Source organism: Oncorhynchus mykiss, chromosome 31, assembly GCF_013265735.2.
Source record: "Oncorhynchus mykiss isolate Arlee chromosome 31, USDA_OmykA_1.1, whole genome shotgun sequence".
NCBI classification, from domain to species: domain Eukaryota; kingdom Metazoa; phylum Chordata; class Actinopteri; order Salmoniformes; family Salmonidae; genus Oncorhynchus; species Oncorhynchus mykiss.
In genome coordinates, this window is record NC_050571.1 from 25,879,879 (window position 1) to 25,892,781 (window position 12,903).

The 12,903-nt window shown below is 46.5% G+C and overlaps 1 protein-coding gene across 1 annotated transcript in view; it reads left to right on the forward strand.

Annotated features, from left to right (window-relative positions):
• The first annotated feature begins 744 nt into the window (after positions 1 to 744).
• Positions 745 to 12,903, forward strand: part of LOC110504854 (Kv channel-interacting protein 1) — a 49,982-nt gene continuing 37,823 nt past the window's right edge. Inside the window, exon 1 of the mRNA XM_021583711.2 lies at positions 745 to 1,361. Within this exon, the coding sequence (XP_021439386.2) occupies positions 1,298 to 1,361 (64 nt within the window). The 5' untranslated portion in view covers positions 745 to 1,297. The remainder of the gene's footprint in view (positions 1,362 to 12,903) is intronic.

Below are 12,903 nucleotides of genomic sequence, written 5' to 3' on the forward strand. Positions count from 1 at the left end.
GGTGGTGTGTGTGGGAGGACACTAGTGTTCCCATGGGGTGATGTGGGTGGGAGGACACTAGTGGTCCCATGGGGTGATGTGGGTGTGTGGACACTAGTGGTCCCATGGGGTGGTGTGGGTGGGAGGACACTAGTGGTCCCATGGGGTGGTGTGTGTGGGAGGACACTAGTGGTCCCTTGGGGTGGTGTGGGTGGAATGACACTAGTGGTCCCTTGGGGTGGTGTGGGTGAGATGACACTAGTGGTCCCATGGGGTGGTGTGGGTGGGAGGACACTAGTGGTCCCATGGGGTGGTGTGGGTGGGAGGACACTAGTGATCCCATGGGGTGGTGTGTGTGGGAGGACACTAGTGGTCCCATGGGGTGTTGTGGGTGGGAGGACACTAGTGGTCCCTTGGGGTGGTGTGGGTGGGATGACACTAGTGGTCCCTTGGTGTGGTGTGGGTGGGAGGACACTAGTGGTCCCATATTTAAACACAGACACACACACACTCTGGTGAATTGTTAGGACATTGTGGTCCTGATAAGGTAGGAAAACATGTACACACACAAACACACACACTCACCAAGCCAGTAGTGTGTGAGATAATGCAAAATGCAGTCAACACAGGCAGACAGTGTGTCTGGAGAATAGCAATAGAGGCGGAGCAGAGCCCTTCCCCTTTCTCACCTCATCTCTCTCTGTTTCTCACTCCCCTGCTTTTTGCATTATCCACTGTCATATCCTCTTCATCACACTCATTTTCATCAAGCTGAATCTTTCTCTTTCTTTCCCTCTGCATCCCCCTTTCCTCTCTCCTCCCAGCTTTCAGCTTTCCTCTGTGAGATTCTGTCTGCTTCCTTCCTGTTCCGTAAGCAACAGTGTGATCCCCCTCTCCACACGAGACAAAGAGATGGAGAGAGGGAAAAAGAGGGGGAGTAACAGGCGTATAATAAGAATGAATAGAATGACAAGATGGCTGTGACAGAGAGATATTAAGAGAAAGATAGAAAGGGATAGAGAGAGAGAGAGATAGATTCATCTAAACCCAGGGGTTGCCATACAGACAAAGGTAGCGCCGTAGTGCATGTGGTCTCTCTCACGCACACACACACTCTCGCACACACACACACACTCGCACACACCGGCATTACAACTGCGTAGGAGTCAGACAGAAGAGGAATGCCACTGGCTTGCACACAGAGTAGCCTTCATAACTTAACAACAACAGGCGCACAAGACACACACATGCACGCACGCACGCACACATACACACACTCAATCAATCGCAGACACAGACTCTTTGTGTGGCTGTAAACATGGGGCTCGTCATGGGGACCTTTTCCATGCAGAGCAATAAGCAGGATCGGACCTATCGGAAAGGTAAGACCTCCATCGTTTATTCTCAGAGTGGGAGACTGATTCAGTTTACTGTGTGTTACAGGGTTAGTACTGTATGTCTGTGTGTGAGAGACTTTGTTATATACGCTGAGTTTACAAAACATTATGAACACCTGCTCTTTCTGTGACATAGACTGACCAGGTGAATCTGGGTGAAAGCTATGATCCCTTATTGATGTCACTTGTTAAATCCACTTCAATCAGTGTGGATGAAGGGGAGGAGACAGGTTAAAGAAGGATTTTTAAGCATTGAGACATGGATAGTGTATGTGTGCCATTCAGAGGGTGAATGGGCAAGACAAAAGATTGAAATGCCTTTGAATTGGGTATGGTAGTTGATGCCAGGCACACAGGTTCGTGTCAAGAACTGCAAAGCTGCTGTTTTTTCCCTGCTCAACAGTTGCCTGTGTGTATCAAGAATGGTCCACCACTAAAAGGACATCCAGCCAACTTAACACAACTGTGGGAAGCATTGAAGTCAACATGGACCAGCATCCCTGTGGAACGCTTCCGGCACCTTGTAGAGTCCATGACCTGATGAGTTGAGTCTATTCTGAGGGTGAAAAGGGGATGAAACTCCATATTAGGAAGGTGTTCTTAATGTTTTGTACATTCAGTGTATGTATAGGCTAAATTATGCACATATGTGTCTGCATGTACTGCATATGGACTAGCATCCATTAGTGTCAGTGTCAATGCATGATTTATCAGTTTATGCATATGTGATTACATTTACATGTAGAATACAGTCTGTGAGTGAATATGATTACTTGTAGACTTGTAGGCTACAGTCTGAGTGAATATGATTACTTGTAGGCTACAGTCTGTAAGTGAATATGATTACTTGTGGGCTGCAGTCTGTGAGGGAATATGATTACTTGTGGGCTGCAGTCTGTGAGGGAATATGATTACTTGTAGGCTGCAGTCTGTGAGTGAATATGATTACTTGTAGGCTGCAGTCTGTGAGTGAATATGATTACTTGTGGGCTGCAGTCTGTGAGTGAATATGATTACTTGTATGCTGCAGTCTGTGAGTGAATATGATTACTTGTGGGCTGCAGTCTGTGAGTGAATATGATTACTTGTAGGCTGCAGTCTGTGAGTGAATATGATTACTTGTAGGCTGCAGTCTGTGAGTGAATATGATTACTTGTAGGCTGCAGTCTGTGAGTGAATATGATTACTTGTAGACTGCAGTCTGTGTGTGAATAATAAACGAATGTATATTGGACACCAGAGCAAAGTCACAGGGAGGATAACCAACTTGGTTTCAGCACTAGCACTATACCATAGAGTCAACTTCTCCTGTTTTCTGTACACATTGTGTGTGTCCGTGTCCGTGTGTGCGTGCGTGCGTGTGCGTGCGCGCGTGCGTGTGTGTGCGTGTGTGTGCGTGTGCGTGCGTGTGCGTGCGCGCGTGTGTGTGTGTGTGTGCGTGTGTGTGTGTGCGTGTGCATGTGCGTGCGTGTGTGTGTGTAGACAGCACACTGCTAAGGTAAATAGAGAGGGTTAGGATAATGTCTATAAAAGGTGATGGTATTCACTAGCCTCCACGTCTCTGCTTCTGCTCATTAAAACAAAACCTGCGTTCTGTCTGCCAGTGTCTTACAAGGACAGGAAATTGTGTGTGGTTGTGTGTGTGTGTGTGTCTGTCTGTTGGTCTTAAGGGGCATCTTTCTAGCCCCTTATGTTGTGTTCAGGTAATCACTGTAATCCGTCAGCCATTGGTTGTGGCGTGTCTGCTGACTACAGATTGTCACTCACCATTGGACACAGAACTTGAGAGCATAGGACTCCCATACATAGAGCTAAAAATACTAAACCAACAGAAACAGGGTCTACAGGAGCATTATCCATTACTATAAACTGTTAATCCACGATCTATTCCTGTATTTAATCAGGACATGCTGGATCTGGTACAATTTGAACAGAATTACAATAGCAGAAAGCAGAGCTACAAGCTCCTAAGAAACAGAATATGTGATAAAAACAAGGTGTATCCCTGCAGAAGCATCAACCTCCAGGATCTAGCTCAACGGAAGCAGGGGCTGCGTCCCAAGGCACACTATTTATATATAGTGCTCTATTTCTGTTCACCAGAGCCCCATATTTATTAGTGCACTATGTCGAGAATAGGGTGCCATTTGATGTACTCAGGGACAAGCAGGAACCACCAGGGCTTTGGGGAGCCTTCAGTCCCTCTGCTGGCCATCTAACAGGGGGGGTTGGAACCTGGACTTACACATAAAGGACCCACACTGAGAGGACCTATATATCTAGATCACAACACCACCAGCCACATACACAACCCCAGCCCAACCAATCAACACCCTCCCAAGTCAACCATGCCCACACCCCATTTAGGCCCCCTCAGATCAGACCTATGCCCCTCCGGCTCATCCCATGCACCCCACCCCCGCAAAGAGGGCCTCAACATGGAAGTCACACATATGCCCAGGCCATGAGCAGGCAAACAGCCCCAACCCCCACTCTTACACTTGCCCAAGCCAATGGCATGTACCAGATACTCAGCAGGCTCTGCTCACACTTACTGGCCTGAGGCCAAACCACACGACCAACAACATTGGACACTTTATGGAACACAAAGCCTTCACTATCTCATCCTGGAATATCCAAGGCCTGAGGTCATCTGCCTTTGGCCTAAAGGGCAGGAACCTGGACTTCATCAAAGAAATACAGACATTGTCATCCTACAAGAAACCTGGTATAGAGGAGACGGACCCATTGGTTGCCCTCTAGGTTACAGAGAGCTGGTAGTCCCATCCACCAAACTACCAGGTGTGAAACAGGGAAGGGACTCAGGGGGTATGCTAATTTGGTATAGAGCAGACCTAACACACTCCATTAAATTAATCAAAACAGGAACATTTGACACTTGGCTAGAAATTCTAAAGGAAATGATCTTAACAGAGAAAAAGTATTCCTGTGTGCTACCTATATCCCCCCCACGAAGACAGCTTCTCCATCCTGGAGGGGGAAGTCAATCATTTCCAGGCCCAGGGACATGTACTAGTCTGTTGTGACCTAGATGCCAGAACTGGACAAGAACCTGACACGCGCAGCACACAGGGGGACAAACACCTACCTGGAGGTGACAGCATTCCCTCCCCCATATGCCCCCCTAGGCACAACTATGACAACACAACCAATAAAAACGGTCACAACGCCTGCAGTTCTGTCAGGCGCTGGGTCTGTACCTGGTCAATGTTAGGCTTCGAGGGGACTCCTATGGTAGGTACACCTATAGCTCATCTCTTGGCAGTAGTACTGTAGACTACTTTATCACTGACCTCTACCCAGAGTCTCTCAGAGCATTCACAGTCAGCCCACTGACACCCCTATCAGGCCACAGCTAAATCACAGTCTACTTGAACAGAGCAATACTCAATCATGAGGCATCAAAGCCAAAGGAACTGAGTTTGGAAACCTACCAAAAAACAGAAGAGAAGAGTTTAACAGAGGTAGAGGGAGGAGGTTAACAGAGGTAGAGGGAGGAGGTTAACAGAGGTAGAGGGAGGAGGTTAACATAGGTAGACAGATGAGGTTAACAGAGGTAGACAGAGGGGGTTAACAGAGGTAGATGTAGGGAGAGGAGGTTAACAGAGGTAGACGTAGAGAGAGGAGGTTAACAGAGGTAGACAGAGGAGTTTAACAGAGGTAGATGAGGTAGACAGAGGAGGTTAACAGAGGTAGATGTAGAGAGAGGAGGTTAACAGAGGTAGATGAGGTAGAGAGAGAAGGTTAACAGAGGTAGACAGAGGAGGTTAACAGAGGTAGATGTAGGGAGAGGAGGTTAACAGAGGTATATGTAGGGAGAGGAGGTTAAGAGGTAGATGTAGGGAGAGGAGGTTAACAGAGGTAGATGTAGGGAGAGGAGGTTAACAGAGGTAGATGTAGAGAGAGAGAGGAGGTTAACAGAGGTAGATGTAGAGAGAGGAGGTTAACAGAGGTAGATGTAGAGAGAGGAGGTTAACAGAGGTAGATGTAGAGAGAGGAGGTTAACAGAGGTAGATGTAGATAGAGGAGGTTAACAGAGGTAGATGTAGAGAGAGAGGAGGTTAACAGAGGTAGATGTAGAGAGAGAGAGGAGGTTAACAGAGGTAGATGTAGAGAGAGAGAGGAGGTTAACAGAGGTAGATGTAGAGAGAGAGGCGGTTAACAGAGGTAGAGGTAGAGATAGGAGGTTAACAGAGGTAGATGTAGAGAGAGGATGTTAACAGAGGTAGATGTAGAGAGAGGAGGTTAACAGAGGTCTCTTGAGAAGTTTTGATCTTAGTCAGTACAGCATGAGGTCATAGCTCTGGGAATAATAACAGATGGCTTCTTCTGAAGAGCCTCAGGGAACATGATGCAGTGATCTTCTGTCAACTCACAACACACTACTTCCAATTGGAATGATTCCCCTTAACAACAAAAACATAGCAACAAGAAACCCATCACTAATCTCCCCCCGTCTCTCTCTCAATTCAATTCAAGGGGCTTTATTGGCATGGGAAACATATGTTAACATTGCCAAAGCAAGTGAAATAGATAAAAACAGAAGTGAAATAAACAATACAAAATTAACAGTAAATATTACACTGACAAAAGTTCCAAAAGAATAAAGACATTTCATATATATATATATATATATATATATATGAAATGTCTTTATTTATTTGTACATTGTTTAACTATTTGTACATTGTTACAACACTGTGTGTGTGTATATATATATATATATATATATATATATATATATATATATATATATATATATATATATATATACACACACAGTGTTGTAACAATGTACAAATAGTTAAATTAAAAAGGGAAAATAAATAAACATAAATATGGGTTGTATTTACAATGGTGTGTGTTCTTCAATGGTTGCCCTTTTCTTGTGGCAACAGGTCACAAATCTTACTGCTGTTATGGCACACTGTGGAATTTCACCCAGTAGATATGGGAGTTTTATCAAAACGGGATTTGTTTTCGATTCTTTGTGGATCTGTGTAATCTGAGGGAACTATGTGTTTCTAATATGGTCGTACATTTGGCAGGAGGTTAGGAAGTGCAGCCCAGTTTCCACCTCATTTTGTGGGCAGAGTGCACATAGCCTACAGTATCTTCTCTTGAGAGCCATGTCTGCCTATGGCAGCCTTTCTCAATAGCAAGGCTATGCTCACTGAGTCTATATGTAGTCAAAGCTTTCCTTAAGTTTGGGTCAGTCACAGTGGCCAGGTATTCTGCCACTGTGTGCTCTCTGTTTAGGGCCAAATAGCTTTCTAGTTTGCTCTCTCTGTCAAACGATTTCTCTTCCCTGTTCTCTCTCACCACTTCTCACTCTATATGCAAACTTCCTCTATCTGTCGTTATCAGGTCTGATAGGGACATCCACACTGCATGCTACACTAAACTCATCGCTGGCTTTGAAACGTGTTGGGCTAATCTGGTTCTGTGAGTGTGGGGCAATCTAGTCTAGGTTAGTGTGTGTGTAGTGAGTGTGTCTTTGGGTTAATATCTCCCTTAGCCACAGGCTAAAGAGGCTACATCAGCAGCATTAGAAGAGCACATCTCCCATCCTCTCCTCTCCGCTCCTCTTCTCTCTGCTCCTCTCCTCTCTGATCCTCTCCTCTCTGCTCCTCTCCTCTCTGCTCCTCTCCTCTCTGCTCCTCTCCTCTGCTCCTCTTCTCTCCTCTCTGCGCCTCTCCTCTCTGCTCCTCTCCTCTCCACACCTCTCTGCTCCTCTCCGCTCCTCTCTGCTCCGCTCCTCTCCTCTTCTCCGCTCCGCTCCTCTCTGCTCCTCTCTGCTCCTCTCCTCTCCGCTCTGCTCCTCTCTGCTCCCCTCTGCTCCTCTCCTCTTCGCTCCTCTTCTCTCCTCTCCGCTATTCTCCTCTCCGCTCCACTCCGCTCCTCTCTGCTCCCCTCCGCTCCTCTCCTCTTCGCTCCGCTCCTCTTCTCTCCTCTCCGCTCCTCTCCGCTCTTCTCCTCTCCGCTCTTCTCCTCTCCGCTCCGCTCCTCTCTGCTCCCCTCCGCTCCTCTCCTCTTCTCTCCTCTCCTCTCCTCTTCTCTCCTCTCCTCTCCGCTCCTCTTCTCTCCTCTCCGCTCTTCTCCGCTCTGCTCTGCTCCTCTCCTCTTCTCCGCTCCTCTCTGCTCCTCTCTGCTCCTCTCCGCTCCTCTGCTTCTCTCCTCTCCGCTCTGCTCCTCTTTGCTCCTCTCCGCTCCTCTGCTTCTCTCCTCTCCGCTCTTCTCCTCTCCGCTCCACTCCTCTCTGCTCCCACCGCTCCTCTCCTCTCCTCTTCGCTCCTCTCCTCTCCGCTCCTCTCCTCTCTGCTCCTCTCTGCTCCTCTCTGCTCCGCTCCTCTTCTCTCCTCTCTGCTCCTCTTCTCTCCTCTCCTCTTCTCTCCTCTTCTCTCCTCTCCGCTCCTCTCTGCTCCGCTCCTCTCTGCTCCTCTCCGCTCCGCTCCTCTTCTCTCCTCTCCGCTCCTCTCCTCTCTGTTCCTCTCCGCTCCGCTCCTCTCTGCTCTTCTCCGCTCCTCTCTGCTCCTCTCCGCTCCTCTTCTCTCCTCTCCTCTCCTCTCTGCTCCTCTCTGCTCCTCTCCTCTTCTCTCCTCTCCGCTCTTCTCCGCTCCGCTCCTCTCAACTCCGCTCCTCTCCTCTCTGCTCCTCCAGCTCCATCAGTAACCCCCATCATACCCTCACATCAACAGACACCACAAGGATCAGTTAGAACTGCCAAAGAGCTTTATTAGTCACATGGCTCCATCCAGGGGTGATAATCCACTGCCCACAGCACTGTGTTAGAACTGCCAAAGAGCTTTATTAGTCACATGGCTCCATCCAGGGGTGATAATCCACTGCCCACAGCACTGTGTATGTGAGTGTGTTGCTGCGTGTGCATGCAAGCGCATGTTTGTCTGTGCATGTGTGTATTCACGTGTGTGCATGCATTTTCCGCTGTCTGTGTACCGTATTTTCACTGAACAAAAATCTAAATGCAGCATGTAAAGTGCTGGTCCCATGTTTCATGAGCTGAAATAAAAGATCCCAGAAATGTTCCACATGCACAAAAAGCAAATTTGTTTACATCCCTGTTAGTGAGCATTTATCCTTTGCTAAAATAATCCACCCACCTGACCGGTGTGGCATATCAAGAAGCTGATTAAGTAGCATGATCATTACACAGGTGCACCTTATTCTGGGGACAATTAAAGTTTTGTCACACCACACAATGCCACAGATGTCTCAAGTTTTGAGGGAGCGTGCAATTGGCATGCTGACTGCAGGAATGTCCACCAGAGAATTGAAAGTTAATTTCTCTACCATAAGTACGTGCAGTACGTTCCAACTGGCTTCAAAACCGCAGGCCACGTGTATGGTGTTGTGTGGCCGAGTGGTTTGCGAATGTCAATGTTTTGAACAGAGTGCCCCATGGTGGCGGTGGGGTTATAGTATGGGCAGGCATAAGCTACAGACAATGAACACAATTGAATTTTATCAATGGCAATTTGAATGCACAGAGATACCGTGACGAGATCCTGAGGTCCATTGTCGTGCCATTCATCCTCTGCCATCACCTCATGTTTCAGCATGATAATGCACAGTCCCACTCACCAGACATCTCACCCATGGAGCATGTTTGGGATGCTCTGGATCGACAGCGTGATCCAGTTCCCGCTAATATACAGCAATTCCGCACAGCCATTGAAGAGGCTGCCATTGAACTGCCATTGAACAGCCATTGAACTGACTGGTTTTCTGATCCGCTCCCCTACCTTTTTGTTAAGGTATCTATGACCAACAGATGTACAGTGCCTTGCGAAAGTATTCGGCCCCCTTGAACTTTGCGACCTTTTGCCACATTTCAGGCTTCAAACATAAAGATATAAAACTGTATTTTTTGTGAAGGATCAACAACAAGTGGGACAAAATCATGAAGTGGAACAACATTTATTGGATATTTCAAACTTTTTTAACAAATCAAAAACTGAAAAATTGGGCGTGCAAAATTATTCAGCCCCTTTACTTTCAGTGCAGCAAACTCTCTCCAGAAGTTCAGTGAGGATCTCTGAATGATCCAATGTTGACCTAAATGACTAATGATGATAAATACAATCCACCTGTGTGTAATCAAGTCTCCGTATCAATGCACCTGCACTGTGATAGTCTCAGAGGTCCGTTAAAAGCGCAGAGAGCATCATGAAGAACAAGGAACACACCAGGCAGGTCCGAGATACTGTTGTGAAGAAGTTTAAAGCCGGATTTGGATACAAAAAGATTTCCCAAGCTTTAAACATCCCAAGGAGCACTGTGCAAGCGATAATATTGAAATGGAAGGAGTATCAGACCACTGCAAATCTACCAAGACCTGGCCGTCCCTCTAAACTTTCAGCTCATACAAGGAGAAGACTGATCAGAGATGCAGCCAAGAGGCCCATGATCACTCTGGATGAACTGCAGAGATCTACAGCTGAGGTGGGAGACTCTGTCCATAGGACAACAATCAGTCGTATATTGCACAAATCTGGCCTTTATGGAAGAGTGGCAAGAAGAAAGCCATTTCTTAAAGATTTCCATAAAAAGTGTCGGTTAAAGTTTGCCACAAGCCACCTGGGAGACACACCAAACATGTGGAAGAAGGTGCTCTGGTCAGATGAAACCAAAATGGAACTTTTTGGCAACAATGCAAAACGTTATGTTTGCGTAAAAGCAACACACCATCCCCACTGTCAAACATGGTGGTGGCAGCATCATGGTTTGGGCCTGCTTTTCTTCAGCAGGGACAGGGAAGATGGTTAAAATTGATGGGAAGATGGATGGAGCCAAATACAGGACCATTCTGGAAGAAAACCTGATGGAGTCTGCAAAAGACCTGAGACTGGGACGGAGATTTGTCTTCCAACAAGACAATGATCCAAAACATAAAGCAAAATCTACAATGGAATGGTTCAAAAATAAACATATCCAGGTGTTAGAATGGCCAAGTCAAAGTCCAGACCTGAATCTAATCGAGAATCTGTGGAAAGAACTGAAAACTGCTGATCACAAATGCTCTCCATCCAACCTCACTGAGCTCGAGCTGTTTTGCAAGGAGGAATGGGAAAAAATGTCAGTCTCTCGATGTGAAAAACTGATAGAGACATACCCCAAGCGACTTACAGCTGTAATCGCAGCAAAAGGTGGCGCTACAAAGTATTCACTTAAGGGGGCTGAATAATTTTGCACGCCCAATTTCTCAGTTTTTTATTTGTTAAAAAAGTTTGAAATATCCAATAAATGTCGTTCCACTTCATGATTGTGTCCCACTTGTTGTTGATTCTTCACAAAAAAATACAGTTTTATATCTTTATGTTTGAAGCCTGAAATGTGGCAAAAGGTCGCAAAGTTCAAGGGGGCCGAATACTTTCGCAAGGCACTGTATATCTGTATTCCCAGTCATGTGAAATCCATAGATTAGGACCTAACGAATTTATTTCAAAGGACTGATTTCCTTATTTGAACTGTAACTCAGTAAAATCTTTTAAATTATTGCATGTTGGTCCTGGTCTGTCCCTGGATGGGAGACCAGATGCTGCTGGAAGTGGTGTTGGAGGTCCAGTAGGAGGCACTCTTTCCTCTGGTCTAAAAATATCCCAATGCCCCAGGGCAGTGATTGGGGACACTACCCTGTGTAGGGTGCCGTCTTTCGGATGGGACGTTAAACGGGTGTCCTGACTCTCTGAGGTCATTAAAGATCCCATGGAACTTATCGTAAGAGTAGGGGTGTTAACCCCGGTGTCCTGGCTACATTCCTAATCATCCTAATCATCCCCAGTTTACAATTGACTCATTCATCCCCCTTCTCTCCCCTGTAACTATTCCTCAGGTCGTTGCTGTAAATGAGAACATGTTCTCAGTCAACTTACCTGGTAAAATAGCGAATAAAAAAATAAAAAAATGTGTGTATATATTTTTGTTCAGTATAAGTTGCTTGATGTGTGTGGTTTGCTGAGTGGTAGCCAAGCTTAAGTTCACTATCCTCCACAGAGTTTCCAGTCTTTTTTTCATTTCATATCCAATCCCCGAGGAGCCTGAGTGAGTCATGTGAGAAGCCTATTCAGTCATGTGAAAGGCACCCTGATTAAAGCTGGTGTGCTGAAACGCGTTGGTGTTTAATGGTAAAGAATCACTTTCTATTCAAATGTCATTGGAGAGGGGCTGAATATGTCTGACCGCCAGGAATGTAGACGTGAGAAGTTAAAGCTGAGGAGATTAGGGACATTCAAACATCCTAAATCTCCAGACAGAATTTCCAAGAAGAGTGCAATCAAGGGCGTATTCATTCCGTCAATTCTGTTGAAAGAAATGTCTTCTGTCACCGCAAATCTTTCTCTCCACCTGTGTGCACCTACGTTCTAAACCTTCATTCATAGGCTAGGTTGTAGCAACCTCGTGATTGGTACAGGTCAAATGTGAGTATCATGTAGTAGTTTAAACCTATCAATGTTACACTGAACTGGGTGAATGGAATATGAATGACAGTCCTCCATTATGCTGACATTTTGTCAGGCCATGCTGACAAAAACAATTATCATCTTCCCTTATCTTAAACGGCACTGACCGACCATAGATTTACTGTCAAAACTGCTTACATCCCTGCTCCCACTCCCACAGTACTCCCAACCTATAAACTAATCAGAAGAAGAATCTGTTCTGAACCGAGCACCCAGTCTGTCAAAGACAGCACCAGGAGCAGAGACATCAACCCAGTCTGTCAAAGACAGCACCAGGAGCAGAGACATCAACCCAGTCTGTCAAAGACAGCACCAGGAGCAGAGACATCACATCAACCCAGTCTGTCACAGACAGCACCAGGAGCAGAGACATCACATCAACCCAGTCTGTCACAGACAGCACCAGGAGCAGATACATCACATCAACCCAGTCTGTCACAGACAGCACCAGGAGCAGAGACATCACATCAACCCAGTCTGTCACAGACAGCACCAGGAGCAGAGACATCACATCAACCCAGTCTGTCAAAGACAGCACCAGGAGCAGATACATCACATCAACCCAGTCTGTCAAAGACAGCACCAGGAGCAGATACATCACATCAACCCAGTCTGTCAGACAGCACCAGGAGCAGATACATCACATCAACCCAGTCTGTCAAAGACAGCACCAGGAGCAGATACATCACATCAACCCAGTCTGTCACAGACAGCACCAGGAGCAGATACATCACATCAACCCAGTCTGTCACAGACAGCACCAGGAGCAGAGACATCACATCAACCCAGTCTGTCACAGACAGCACCAGGAGCAGAGACATCACATCAACCCAGTCTGTCACAGACAGCACCAGGAGCAGAGACATCACATCAACCCAGTCTGTCACAGACAGCACCAGGAGCAGAGACATCACATCAACCCAGTCTGTCACAGACAGCACCAGGAGCAGATACATCACATCAACCCAGTCTGTCAAAGACAGCACCAGGAGCAGATACATCACATCAACCCAGTCTGTCAAAGA